Source organism: Pseudonaja textilis, chromosome 5 (assembly GCF_049901715.1).
Source record: "Pseudonaja textilis isolate UNSWEBS1 chromosome 5, rPseTex1.2, whole genome shotgun sequence".
NCBI lineage: Eukaryota > Metazoa > Chordata > Lepidosauria > Squamata > Elapidae > Pseudonaja > Pseudonaja textilis.
This window is the reverse complement of record NC_141994.1, coordinates 74,589,913-74,604,685: the sequence shown is the minus strand read 5'-3', so window position 1 is coordinate 74,604,685 and position 14,773 is coordinate 74,589,913. Positions and strand designations below refer to the sequence as shown.

The 14,773-nt window shown below is 48.1% G+C and overlaps 1 protein-coding gene across 1 annotated transcript in view; it reads left to right on the top strand.

Annotated features, from left to right (window-relative positions):
- Positions 1 to 14,773, top strand: part of KCP (kielin cysteine rich BMP regulator) — a 75,358-nt gene that overhangs the window by 10,049 nt on the left and 50,536 nt on the right. The window contains 9 exon segments of the mRNA XM_087935617.1: positions 1,689 to 1,957; positions 4,554 to 4,737; positions 6,469 to 6,536; positions 7,433 to 7,603; positions 9,349 to 9,445; positions 10,710 to 10,789; positions 11,747 to 11,839; positions 11,881 to 11,932; positions 12,596 to 12,678. Coding sequence (XP_087791743.1) covers positions 1,689 to 1,957; positions 4,554 to 4,737; positions 6,469 to 6,536; positions 7,433 to 7,603; positions 9,349 to 9,445; positions 10,710 to 10,789; positions 11,747 to 11,839; positions 11,881 to 11,932; positions 12,596 to 12,678 — 1,097 coding nt within the window.

Here is a 14,773-nt window from a genome sequence, read left to right as displayed (position 1 = left end):
CCAATCACCAGGAGACGGGGAGTTCTAGTCCCGCCTTAGGTGTGAAAGCTGGTTGGGTGACTTTGGGCCAATCACCAGGAGACAGTGAGTTCTAGTCCCACCAGGTGTGAAAGCTGGTTGGGTGACTTTGGGCCAATCACCAGGAGACCGTGAGTTCTAGTCCCGCCTTAGGTGTGAAAGCTGGTTGAGTGACTTGGGACCAATCCCTAGGAGACAGTGAGTTCTAGTCCCACCAGATGTGAAAGCTGGTTGGGTGACTTTGGGCCAATCACCAGGAGACCGTGAGTTCTAGTCCCGCCTTAGGTGTGAAAGCCGGTTGAGTGACTTGGGACCAATCCCTAGGAGACAGTGAGTTCTAGTCCTGCCTTAGGTGTGAAAGCTGGTTGGGTGACTTGGGACCAATCACCAGGAGACAGTGAGTTCTAGTCCTGCCTTAGGTGTGAAAGCCGGTTGAGTGACTTGGGACCAATCCCTAGGAGACAGTGAGTTCTAGTCCCGCCTTAGGTGTGAAAGCTGGTTGGGTGACTTGGGGCCAATCCCTAGGAGACAGTGAGTTCTAATCCCGCCTTAGGGATGAAAACCAGTTGGGTGACATTGGGCCAATGACTATAAGGTGGTGAGTTTTAGTCCTGCCTTAGGCATGAAAGCTGGCTGGGTGACTTTGAACCACTCCTCCTCTCTCAGCCCAGCCTGCCTCACAGGGTTGTTGCTGTGGAGAAAAGAGGATGAAAGAATATTAAGGATGTTCGTTGGCTGGAGCAGTAAAGGCAGGATAAAAATCTAAAATAAATAAACAGTTTACTGCAGAAAACCTGAGCATGAAAGGCCTGAGTAGTCCATCCTTGGAAAATTGAAAGAAAATATATTGCATCGGCAACCAACATCACAAACCTGTTATTCCATTGCATATCTCCAGTCCATGCTTGACCCCCATTGGCTTGGCCTGCTGAAAGAATGAAGTGTCCCAATAACCCCCAATTAATGGGCCCAGGAAACAAGAGACGGGGACTTCTGGAGATTCCTTGTCATGCCCCTGTTCAAACCTGACTCCAAGAGAGAGGAGGAACAGCCAACAGGGAGTGGGAGTGTGGCTCCGGAGGTTGTGGAGGAAACTGGGGAAGGGCACAGGCTGGATGGGCATTCAGAGGAAGACCCAGGCCCGTCCTCTCTTCATCCTAGGGCACGCAGGGAGAATTGGATAAGGGAGAAACGTGAGTGGCATGGTCTAGGGATGAGGAAACGGCCTTGATCCCCTTCATGGGCTGCAGCTGTGAGGACTGCTTTAAAGGACAAACTGCGCATGGCCCAGTGCTGGAAGCAAAGCGTGAAATAATTCTAGTCTGTCAGTTCTTATCTGAGTTCTGCCGTCCTTCCCAGTGTGTGTATTTCGATATCTGTGGATGTCTTCAAGCCCTTATCCTTCCTTGTCTTATTAATTGCTTCAGTGTGGTTTGTGTTGTTGTTGTTTTCTATTTTAATTTATATGTATTTTGAGTTTGAACAGCATTTCTTCCTTTTCGCAACTGTTTGTAGCCGAGTTTTTTTCTCCAGTCAAGGATAATTGGACTTTTAAAGCCAAGTTGAAGGTATTAAAGGGACTGTGTTGCTTTTGTATCCCGCCCTGGGTCATCACATTCCTCCTCACCTGTACCAGGTTCGTACTGACCTCTTGTGTTGCTGACCCACAGAATTGGACCTCTTCTCTCTGCCCTACGGTCTGTCGGATGACCAGTATCTTGATCTCCCAGAAGATTCTTCTCTGGATCTGGTATCCTTGCCCCACTTTGGGCCACTGGCCCTGGCAGAGTCTCACCACTACCAGCAAGAACCCAGCCAACCAGATTTGCCACCCCCGGGATCTGCGCGGTCCGGTGTGGTCAGCCTGGAAGATCGGATCCAGAGTCTGGAGGAGCTGGTGGAGGCACTGGGAACCATGCTGGATATGGTGAAGGAACAGGTGAGGATTTTTACTGTACCAGTCCATTTGTCAGGGTTCCAGCAATTGCCCTCTTTAATTCATGAGCCTCAGGCCAAGCTTCAAAAAACAAACCCCTCAAAAGATTTATTAGGAGTAATGCCAGCATTAACCAAAACGAATCCAACTCTGGGATACATAATTCACAGTCACCTGTGACCCTGTTTTCCCCCTCCCCCTGGGTGTGTCATAAATCAGATTCTCCAATGGTTCACTTTCACGGGCTGGGTGTCATCAATCACATTCTCCAACGAAGAATTTTCAAGGATAAAAGATCCGGTAGCCTAGCTACACTCTTCGTAAGATAAGCCTGGAATGTACTTCTGGTTTTATACTGCTCTTTCCAGACTTCCCACCCTTACCTCGCTTGTGTATGGCAACTCAAAAACAGACCTAGGAATGCTTTACGAGTTGACACAAGTCCTTCCAATGGGAGTTCTGGAAACAGAGAGGCTTGACTTGAGAGCCAGAAGGCGGGTTCTGCTCCCGATCTCCAGACCCATCAAAATAGAAGTGACTGTCAACCTCTGAAGCCATTTTGGAATATCTTCAGGGCTGCCACAGCCTGGCTGGTTAGAGCTATGGGAACGGGAGGTGGGTGGAGATAGACATAGCTGAGACTTGTAGCCAAAATAAAATATCGGCACTTTCCCATGGGAACCAAGGACGCTCTCACCAGGTGTTGGGAAGGCCTGGACTGGAACCAACTGAAGTTTGAACTACGGCTTGATTAGACCGTGTGATGGACCTGTGGAAAGGGGGAGAGAACTTTTGACTTTTAATTTGGGTAGGGAGAACTGTGGAAAACTTTCAGAGTCGGGTTTTCACCAGATGTGCCAATATGACATGCCTAATACACCTGTACTTTGGGGGACACTCAGGCCTCAGAGTTGGTTCTGTTACTTGGAACCGTGACAGTGGCATTGGAAAGACTTCCTTTGGCCAAGAAAGGTTTAGTCCAGCGGGTCCCAGTAGAATTTAGTCCAGAGGTGTGACCTGTTTTGAAACTCTGGTGCCCAAAGGTGCAACCGGACTGGTTTTTTCTTTTCCTCGAAGACATTTTGCTTCTCATCTAAGAAGCTTCTTCAGTTCTGACTGAATGGTGGGCAATGGAAGGCTTTCTGTTCCTGGCAATCATCTGGTCATTGACAGTCTCTCTGAGAGTCATTGAGGCCACTTGGGTGTAGAGTTTGCTGAGTAGAAGGGTAGGGAGGAAGACCGTGAGGTCATTGGAGGCCTCTGAGCTTGGTGGTTTTCTTGCAGACGTTTCGTGACCCAACTAGGTAACATTATCAGCGCTAGGAGGGAGTGGGGTTTGCAGAGAGGAGGAGGAGGAGTAGAACTGTGGGGTCCTTGATGGTCTCTGAGCTGGGTGGTTTTCTTGCAGATGTTTCATGACCCAAGTAGGGAAGATCATCGGTGCTAGACGGGAGGGGGTTGGCTGGGAGGAGGATTATCTTCATCTTCCTCCTCCTCCTCCTCCTCCTCCTCCTCCTCCTCCTCCTCCTCCTCCTCTCCTCCTCCTCTTTCTCCATAAACCCCACTCCCTTCCAGCACTGATGATGTTCCCTAGCTGGATCATGAAACGTCTGCAAGAAAACCACCAAGCTCAGAGAGCACCAAGGATCCCAAAGTACTTCTCCTCCTCTCCTTCCTTTCCTCCTCCTCCTCCTCCTCCTCCTCCTCCTCCTCCTCCCTCCTCCTCCTCCTCCTCCTCCTCTTCCTTCTTCTTCTTCTCTTCCGCCTCCTCCCCTTCTCTTTGCAAATCCCTTTCTCTTCCAGCACTGATGATGTTCCCTAGCTGGGTCATGAAACGTCTGCAAGAAAACCACCCAGCTCAGAGAGCACCCAGGATCCCAAAGTACTTCTCCTCCTCTCCTTCTCTTCTCTTCTCTCTTCTCCTCCTCCTCCTTCCTCTTCTTCTCCTCTTCCTCCTCCTCCTCCCCTTTCTTTTTGCAAATGCCTTTCCCTTGCAGCACTGATGATGTTCCCTAACTGGGTCACGAAACGTCTGCAAGAAAACCACCCAGCTCAGAGAGCACCCAGGATCCCAAAGTACTTCTCCTCCTCTTCCTTTCTTCTCCTCCTTCTCTTCCCTTCTTCTCCTCTTCCTCCTCCTCCCCTTCTCTTTTGCAAATCCCTTTCCCTTGCAGCACTGATGATGTTCCCTAACTGGGTCACGAAACGTCTGCAAGAAAACCACCCAGCTCAGAGAGCACCCAGGACCCCACATTTCAACCCTGAGCTACAAAGATTCTTTTCTCTTAATGATTCCGCTGTTTTCGCCCGACTTGCCACGGATCGCTAACCACAAGCAATTTGTGTGTGTGTGTTTGCTTTTTCAAGGGTCCGCCCGTGGAATTTGCACGCGGTTGTGCTCTTTAACCGTGTTAGAAACTTGTTCTCGAAAGAGCACAGAAGCAGCCTTACCACCTCGATAGTTGGTTCTTGGGGAGGGGGCAATGACCCAGTGGTGTGCTGACATACAATTCTGATTCTGCAACTCTCTCTCCCCCCCCCACTTCCCACCTACACACACACACACACACACACACACACACACACACACACCCTACAGAACTCCGACCTGCTGGGCCGGCTGAAGACCCTTGAACAATGTGAGTGTCGGCGGATAACCTGCTTTGTCGATGGACGGCGCTACGAGGAGGGGGCTTCCTGGGACCAAGACCCCTGCACCTCCTGCGTGTGTGTGCAGGGCAAGGCCGAGTGCCGGACGCAGCCCAACCGGATGCCCTGCCGGGGTGAGGAAACGCCCGGGGTTCGAGACTCACCCAGGGGTGGGATTCCGCCGGTTCGCGCCAGTTCGGGTGATCTGGAAATTAATTTTACATCCAGTTCGGCAAACCAGCTGGCCCTGCCCCACCCTTGCCGGGGGTCCTCACACGCTCCGTTCTGGCTCCCAGGTAAGGGTAGGGAGGCTTGCTAGACCCCAAATGGGGCTGGGGGGCGGGTGCAGCTTGGCCCCCCACGCCCCATTTTTGCTTCCAGGAGGCTCCAGGGAAGTTCGTTAGGCCCAAAACGGGGGCGCAGAGGAGTGCAAAGAAAGAAAGAGAAAGAAAGAGGGAGGATTTGGAGAAAGAAAGGGAGGGGAGAAAGAAAAAATGAAAAAGAAAAAAAGAAAGAAAGAAAGAAAGAAAGAAAGAAAGAAAGAAAGAAGAAAGGAAGGAAGGAAGGAAGGAAGGAAGGAAGGAAGGAAGGAAGGAAGGAAGGAAGGAAGGAAGGAAGGAAAAAGACTAGAAAGAGGGAGGGGAGAAAGAAAGAAGAAAGAAAGAAAGAAGGAAGGAAGGAAGGAAGGAAGGAAGGAAGGAAGGAAGGAAGGAAGGAAGGAAGGAAGGAAGGAAGGAAAAAGGAAGGAAGGAAGGGAGGGGAGGGAGGGAGGGAGGGAGGGAGGGAAGGGAAGAAAGAAGGGAGAAAGAAAGGGAAGAAAGGAAGAAAAAAGACTAGAAAGAAGGGAGAAAGAAAGAAAGAAAGAAAGAAAGAAAGAAAGAAAAGAAAGAAAGAAAGAAAGAAAGAAAGAAAGAAAGAAAGAAAGAAAGAAAGAAAGAAAGAAAGAAGAGAAAGAGAAAGAAGAGGGAGGGAAGGGAGAAAGAAAGGGAAGGAAGGAAGGAAAAAAGACTAGAAAGAGGGAGGGGAGAAAGAAAGAAAGAAAGAAAAAAGAAAGAAAGAAAGAAAGAAAGAAAGAAAGAAAGAAAGAAAGAAAGAAAAAGAAAGGGAGGGAAGGAAGAAAGAAAGGGAAGGAAGGAAGGAAAAAGACTAGAAAGAGGGAGGGGAGAAAGAAAAGGAAAAGAAAGAAAGGGAGGGAGGGAAGGGAGAAAGAGGGAAGGGAAAGGGAATTAGATATGGATGGATGGACAGAGGGAGGGAGGAAAAAAAGAGAGGAAGGAAGGACTACAAACCCTGGCACTAGATGCAGCTTCAGAGGATGCTTTGAAACAGCACAACAATCCAGGGCTGGAAGGGACCTCGGAGGTCATCTAGTCCAACCCCTTGCTCCAAGCGCCTTGTTCAAGCGAGTTTCCCTCTTTTGACCCACCCAGTCACAGGACCACCTAGCCACGCCCACAGAACCAGTTGTTTAAAAAAAATCCGAATCCCACCCCTGCCAAGTGCCCTTTGGGGGACCGGGCGCAGGGAGGCAGGGGGCCTGGCACGGTGGCCATTTTCCCGTTCAGCTCTTGCCGAGATCGATCTAGCAATGAAGAGCGCCTGATCTACGGAGTCGATTTGTGGATTTCCACCTTTCAGGAGCGTCCACAGAGTTGGGAGAGGTCAAAAACCCTCAAGATGGCGGCCCCCGGGTATACTCAAGGCCACCATTTTGGACACCTTTGCTCTCGAAGTCTTGGGCCTCGATCCCGAGGCACATTTTTTTCTTATCTTGCATGCCCTGCCTTGCCCCTGTCGCCCCTTTGAACCGCTTCTCTTCAGGCAGAAATCCAACAGGTGCGCTTCTCCCCTTATACTCCCCGCAGGTTGTGCCGGTGGCAGGAAAGAGGGCGAGAGCTGGAAGGAGGATCCCTGCCAGAGGTGCCAGTGTGAGGTGAGTGGACAGAAGGGCATACCTGTATAGATGCCACCTTCCTGGTTTGGAAAAACTGTTCAGTTTAGTTTATTGTCATTGCACCTCGTACCACGAAATTAAATGCCATCTTCTGTACACATTATGACTATGAAAATAAACACAAACACGCATCCTTCGCATTCTATACAATTGAATTGAAAACTCCTGATATTTCATTAATATTGCGCTATACAGTAGAATTCGACAGAGCTCCTACCCTGGGATAGAAGCTGATTTCCAGTCTATTTGTGCTTGTTTTTATTATTATCCTGTACCGTCTGCCAGATGGTAATAGTAAAAAAAAAAAAAGGGGTTCCCAGGGTGAGATAGATCTTTGAGGATGTTTTGAACTTTCTTGAGGCAGCAGGAGAATCTTTTAAACTTTCTTAAAGCTCTTCCAAAGAGGGGAGAAGGCAACCCAGGATCCTCTGGGCAATGACATTCACCCTCTGGAGTGCTGTCCTATCTGCCACTTGTACAATTGGCAAACCATACAGAGGTGCAATAAGTTAAAATACTCTCTCTGGTGCAGCGGTAGAAGGTCCCCAGCAGTTTTCCATGCGGTTGTTGTTTCCTGAGAAGTCCCAGGTAGTATAATCTCTGCTGGGCCCTTTTGACCAGGGCTGCAATGTGAGCACCCCAGGTCAGGTCCTCTTTTAGGGTAACACCCAGAAACTTAAAACTGGCCATTTGAGTCCACTCAGTCTCTCTTGAGAAGCAAGGGCTGGATATCTGATCTATTCCTTCCGTATAGTCCACTATCAAGTCCTTGGTCTTATTGGTGTGGAGGACCAAGTTAGCATCCATCACTTGGCAGAAAAGGTAGCAAAACAATATTCTTCCCCCGGTACGTGACTCTCTTTGCACCCACCCAGGATGGCAGAGTGACTTGTGAAGTAGAGGATTGTCCACCCGTGCCCTGCCAGCATCCTGCCACCCCTGAGGACAGGTGTTGCCCTGAATGTGGGGACTGCATGTACAAGGGACACCTGCTGAAGGAAAGAGATGGTTTCCTGGAGGATCCGTGCACCCACTGCACCTGTGAGGTGAGAGGAAGGGAAGGTCTTGTGATGCCCTGTTCACTCGTGCGCACACATATTTTGCCTTCGGAAGTTGTGGGAGCTTCATCCCTGGAGGCTTTCAAGAAGAGACTGGACAGAAATGGGGTAGGGTCTCCTGCCTGGGCAGAGGGTTGGACTAGATGACCTACACGGTCCCTTCCACCCCTGTTATTCTGTAAATCTATAATGAAGATTTAGTTGTTGTTGTTGTTGTTGTTGTTGTTGTTGTTATTATTATTATTATTATTATTATTATTATTATTATTATTATTATTATTATTGACAATCGCTTAAATATGAGCCAGCGATTTGCAGCAGCAGCCAAAAAAGCCAACACAAATTCTTGGCTGCATTAACAGAGGGATAGAATCAGGATCACGTGAAGTGTTGCTACCATTTTGTAAGGTGTTGATAAGGCCCCACTTGGAATATTGGCATCCAGTTTTGGTTGCCAACAATGTAAAAAAAAAAAAAGGATATTGTGACTCTGGAAAGAGTGCAGAGAAGAGCAACCAAGAGGATGAGGGGGCTGGAGGCTAAAACGTACGATGGACGGTTACAGGAACTGGGCCTGGCTTAGTCTGGTGAAGAGAAGGACCAGGGAGGGGCATGATAGGAGTGTTCCGGTATCTCAGGGGCTGCCCCCCAAAGGAGAGGGAGTCAAGCTATACTCCAAAGCCCCTGAAGGCAGGAGAAGAAGCAACGGGTGGAAACTCATCGAGGAGAGAAGCAACTCAGAACTAAGGAGAACTAACTTCCTGAGAGTTAGAACGATTAACCAGTGGAGCAACTTTCCTCCAGAAGTTGTAAATGCTCCAACACTGGAATGACCAAATGGTTATCTGAAATGGTGCAGAGTTTCCTGCCTAGGCAGTGGGTTAGGCTAGAAGACCTCCAAGGTCCCTTCCAACTCTTGTTATTCTATTCTATTCTATTCTATTCTATATTCTGCTATTCTATTTTTCTGTTCTATTCCTCTATTCTATTCTATGCTATTCTATTCTATGCTATTCTATTCTATTCTATTCTATTCTATTCTATTCTATATTCTGCTATTCTATTTTTCTATTCTATTCCTCTATTCTATTCTATTGTATTCTATTCTATGCTATTCTATTCTATTCTATTCTATTCTATTCTATTCTATATTCTGCTATTCTATTTTTCTATTCTATTCCTCTATTCTATTCTATTGTATTCTATTCTATGCTATTCTATTCTATTCTATTCTATTCTATTCTATTCTATTCTATTCTATTCTATATTCTGCTATTCTATTTTTCTATTCTATTCCTCTATTCTATTCTATTCTATTTTATGCTATTCTATTTTTCAATTCTATTCCTCTATTCTATTCTATATTCTACTATTCTATTCTGTTTTTCTATTCTATTCTATTCTCTTTTCTATTCTATTCCTGTTTTCTATTCTATTCTAAATTCCCCTCATCCAAAACCCAGAACTGTCCCAATGAAATCCAGCCAAAAGCCAACTGATGCCAGCCCACAGACCAACAGCAGGCGAGTCCCCAAGGCTCTTGAACACACAGTTAGGAAATGCACACATCGTTCCTACTCTGAGAATTGGAAATGCCAGTCCTGATGCCCATTTGAACCGCAGTCTGGGGCCCCCACCCAGTGATGCCAGGGAGCAGCGTCCTTGCCCCCTCCCTTCTGTCCAGGTGCCACTCTGGATAGACAAACCTTGTTTTATCTCTCCCACGGTGCCAGGCAGGGACAGTCCGGTGCCAAGTGGCCGAATGCCCCCAGCTTTTGTGCCAGGACCGCTACACACCGCCTGGGCAATGCTGCCCCAATTGCCGTCAAGGTAAGAGGTTTCGTGCAATGCAGGGGAAAGCCACAGGATGTGTCAAATTTGTGCGTCAAATCTCATGTTTGAAGTTGTATTTGGGTTCCCACAAGTGGATTTGGGCAATTCGCACACAGAACCCATTATTCACTGATTTGGGCACAGCTGAATATGGGAAGAAAACTTGCGTTTTCTTATCCCTTTTAAGAAAATGGTGGGTGTTGATGAATACATTCACTGATTGATTCATGGTTTCAGTCACTCATTGAGTCATTCCCGTCCCTGTCCTATTGATTCTTTTTATTTTTTTTATTTTTCTTATATGTATCCATTTCATGTATTCATAACTATATTTATACCTATTGACAAAGCGATTGACAAATCAAATAAATAAATAAATAAATAAATAAAAATTCATTCATTAATCGTTCATTGATTCATTGATTGATTCATACATTCAGTGGTCAATCATTGATAGTTTGATTTGTTCATTCATTGCTTTAATCATTTGTTCATTTCTCATGTCAATTATTGATTCTCGTTGATTGGGTCAATCATTGATTGATTGATTCATTCATTCATTCATTTATCATATCATTGATTCTCATTGATTGATTGGGTCCATCAATTTTAATTGAGCCATTGAGTCAATCCTTCATTGATTCATTGATTGATCGATCCATTGGTCAATTGTTGATTGATTGATTCATTCATTCATTCTACCATTGATTCTATCATTTATTCATTTACCATGTGAATCATTGATTCTCACTGATTGATTGGGTCAATCCGATTGATTCATTGATTGATTGATTGAGAATCATTCATTGATTCACTCATTCATTCATTTCCAATCATTCATTTACCATGTGAATCATTGATTCTCGCCGATTGATTGGGTCAATCTGATTGATTCATTCATCCATTGAGTCATTGAGTCCATTCATTCATTGGTTCAATCATATATTCCTTTATCAATCATTGATTGACTCATTGATTGATTGGATTGATTCATTCATTCATTGATCAAGTCCTGTCGAGTCCATGTCAATGATTAGAGATCAAATCGATAGCATTTCTCCATGCCAGCCTGTCCTCATCCTCCCCTCGGGTCCCCGGTCCTAACTGCAAAAACCTTAGCGCCCTTCAAAGAACCACAGAGAGACGTTTCTCTAGCCCTTTCTCGGCCATCTGACGCCCATCTGGGTTTTTGCACACACACAGAGAGAGACACACACAAATTTTATCACCAAGTTGGCCTTTTGCTCTCGTCCCGCTGCAGCTTGTGAGCTGGATGGCCAGCCGGTGGAACCTGGGCAGGAGGCGACCTCGGCCGATGGATGCCAGCGCTGCTCCTGTTCTGTGAGTAATGGCGGGGGAGGGTTGGGGCTCTTCGGGGCTGAAGAAGCTCCTGGGAGGAGAAGCGAAACGTCTTCCAGGGAAAACTGGAAAACAGCTGCCTCTTGAGAAAGCACCTTTGGGCCAACCAGGACTGGAGGATGGAGAATCTCCATAGACACGCCAGCCTATAATTTTTTTGAGCCAACTCAATTCTCACTCTCTCCCTTTCCCTCTCTCCTGTCTCCCCTCCCTCTCTCCCCTCTCTCTTCTCTCTCTCTTTTCTCTCTTCCTCCCTCCCTCTCTCTCTCTCACTCTCTTTTTCTCTCTTCCTCCCTCCCTCTCTCCTCTCTCTCTTCTCTCTCTCTCTTTTCTCTCTCCCTCCCTCTCTCTCTCTTCTCTCTCTTTTTCTCTCTTTCTCCCTCCCTCTCTCTCTCTCTCTTCTCTCTCTCTCTTTTCTCTCTCTCCCTCTCTTCTCTCTCTCTTCACTCTCTTTTCTCTCCCTCCCTCCCTCTCCTCTGTCCCCTTTCTTTTCTCTTTTCTCTCTCCCTCCCTCTCTCCTCTCTCTCTCTCTTCTCTCCCTCCCTCTCTCCTCTGTCCCCTCTCTTCTCTTTCTCTTTTCCCCTCCCTCTCTCCTTTCTCCTCTCTCCCCTGTCCTCTCTTCACTCCCTTCCTCCCTCCCTCCCTCCCTCTCTCCTCTCTATTTCCCTCTCCCTCCCTCCCCACTCCCTCCTTCCTCTATCCTCTCTCTCTCCCTTCCTCTCTTTCTTTTCTTTTTCTTTACTCATTTTCTATCTTTTCTTTTTCTTCCTTCCTCTCCCTCCCTCTCCGTCTCTCCTCTCCTTCCCTCCCTCTCTTTCTTTTCTTTTTCTTTCTTTCTTTCTCTCTCTCTCTTTTTTCTCTCTCCTTCCTTCCTTCCTTCCTTCCTTCCTTCCTTCCTTCCTTCCTTCCTTCCTTCCTTCCTTCCTTTCTTTCCCCCAGGATGGGAAACTCCTCTGCTCCCGGATTCCTTGCCCAGAGCTGGATTGTTCCAACCCAGAAGAATTGCCCGGAGAATGTTGCCCCGGTGCCAGGGTAAGTCACCCGTGTCTCTTCCTCTCCCACCTCTTCCCTAGGTGCCCAAGGGGGGCTACAGAGGGCTTTTGCTCAGAGCAACAACCCTGCAGGGTAGGCTGACCTGGGAGAGAATGGTAGGCCAGAGAGACATCCAACGGGGTGGATCTGGGACTGGCTCCAACTATGCTCCAGGCCTGGATAAGTGGGATTGGGGGGGTGAGGGTGGGGGCTTTTCATCCTTTACTCGTCCTTTACAACAATCCCAATCCCTTAGCGTACAGACTAACAAGGCAGACGGGGTATCCAGACAGACCTTAACTTTAAGACGGGTGGACTTCAACTCCTAGAATTCCCCAGCTGGCTCAGTGACTTTAAGATGGGTGGGCTTCCATGCTTGCCATGTTGTTAAGTGAATCACCATGGTCGTTAAGTGAGTGGCACGGTTGTTAAGCAAATCCGGCTTTTCCATGGACTTGGTTCGCCAGAAGGCTGCAAAAGGGGGGTGGTCGTGTAACTCCGGGACTTGTGACCGTCACAAACACGAGTCAGTGGCCAAGCGTCCAAATTTTGATCACGCGACCGCAGGGAATCCCGCCAAAGGGTCGTAAGTGTGAAATGTCGTCACAAAATCTCTTTTTACGGTGCTGTTTTTAACTTCGAACAATCGCTCCGCGAACCGTTTGTAAGTCGCGGGCTGCTGGTGCCGAATGCCTGTTTTCTACCACTGGGCGGGCTTCCCGGCATTCAGTGCTACCTCCGTCCTCCACGACGCAGGTTGCACGAACGGAAGTGCCAGACACGAACATGGGGAAGAGTGGACGCCTCCCACGGACCCCTGCCTGAGATGTAAGTGCCAGGTGAGTTCCAGAAGTGGCCAGCTGCCCACCTGTCCCTTTCAGACATTCGTCAGAGGTTCTGCGGCAGACTCCCTGGATGGCAAACCTATGGCACGCATGCCACAGGTGGCACGCAGAGCCGTTTGTGTCGAGCTGCAGGCAAACTTAGTTCACTGCGTACGCGTGCGCTTCACAGCTGATTTTTCTGCTAGATTCAGGCCTTTTTTGGCCTCCCAGAGGCTTGGAAAAGGCTTTTCAGGGTGAATAATAGGCCCATTTCATCACTTCCTGTAATACTGGAAGTGACGAAATGAGCATATTATTCCAAGCCTCTGGGAGGCCCGAAAAAGGCCTCAAACCAGCCGAAAAATCAGCTGTGAGGTGCAGTGCAGGTAAGCAGGTGGTGATGGCTGGCATGGGGGGGGGATTGTGTGAGCATGAACAGAGGACGTGGGGGGGCACATTGCATTCTGGGTGCTGGCACATGAGTGTGCGCGCCCTAGCGTGCATGCAATTTTTGGCACAGGAGCCCAAAAGGTTAGCCACACTGTCCTAGCCTGATACTTATGGAGATTTTCTGTCATCCAGGAGGCAACTGGACTTTCTGGTATTTTTTTCCTTTGAAGATGTTTCACTTCTCATCCAAGAAGCTTCCTCAGCTCTGACTGGATGGTGGGGAATGGAAGGATTGATACTTCTTGCAGATAGCTGGTCGTTTGCAGTCTTTTAGCGAGTCGTTGAGGCCACTTGGAGGTTCGTCTGTGTCGTCAGGGTCACACCTGAGTGGTGCAAATGGGTGTGGAGCCTTTTGACTGGATGGTGAGGAATGGAGGGATTGATACTCCTTGCAGACAGCTGGTCATTTACATCCTTTTAGAGGGTCATTGAGACCACTTGGAGGTTTATCTCTGTCCTCAGGGTCACACCTGTGTGTCCTCTGTGTCCTCAGAATCACCTGAGTGGTGCAGGTGGGTGTGGAGCCTTCTTGGAATTGCACGGTCCTTTTGCTCCGCACCCACTTAGGGTGACCCTGAGGATGCAGACCAACCTCCAAGTGGCCTCAACAGCTCCCTGAAAGGATGCAAATGACCAGCTGTCTGCAAGGAGTATAAATGCTTCCATTCCCCAGAAGATGTTTTGCTTCTCATCCAAGAAGCTTCCTCGGTGCTGACTGAATGGGTGTGAAGGAAAAGGACTGTGCAGTTCCCAAGAAGGCTCCACACCCATTTGCACCACTCAGGTGACTCTGAGGACACAGAGAAACCTCCAAGTGGCCTCAACGACCCTCTAAAAGGGTGCAAATGACCAGCTGTCTGCAAGGAGTATCTATCCTTCCATTCCCCACCATCCAGTCAGAAGGCTCCACACTCATTTGCACTACTCAAGTGACCCTGAGGACACAGACACATCTCCAGGTGGCCTCAACGACCCTATAAAAAGACTGCAAATGACCTGCTGCCTGGAAGGAGTATCAATCCTTCTGTTCCCCAGCAGTCAGAGCTGAAGAAGCTTCTTTGGTGAGAAGTGAAACATCTTCAAAGAAAACTCGACCAAGTTGGGCTGACCTGTCAAAACTAGAAGCTGATGGGTCATCCTGTCAGGGTGAGAGGTGCCAGGAAAGGTCGAAGGCACCACACCAAAAATAAGGAAAGTCCACCGATTAGGGCCCCCAAAAGCAAAAAGGATGGTGTACAGGTTGTCTCGTTTAGCAACCATCTTGTTTAGTGACTATTCACAACTACGACGGGGAATGAACAAAAATCCCCTCACAACCAATCCTCTCGCTTAGCACCTTGTTGGGTCTGCAAAGCCAAGGAAGGTCTGAAGCTATAAGCAGGTGGGTTCACTTAGTGACCTTTTCACTTAAGGACCAAGTCACAGATCCCAATCATCATCCTCTTTTAACGACCCCATCCTCCCTCGCATTGGTGTGGAGTCTGGGCAACTGAATGGAGCTCGCAGAGTGTTTTACTGGCCGGATGCTCTTCCTGTCACCAGTACAGAGGTTGTTTTTTTTCCAGCAGATCTATTCTCATCGTGCCCAGAGAGAGAAATATCTGCCTCTACCTAGGCTCGAACTCACAGCCTCTCCTGATTGTGAGGAGAGGGCCCCACC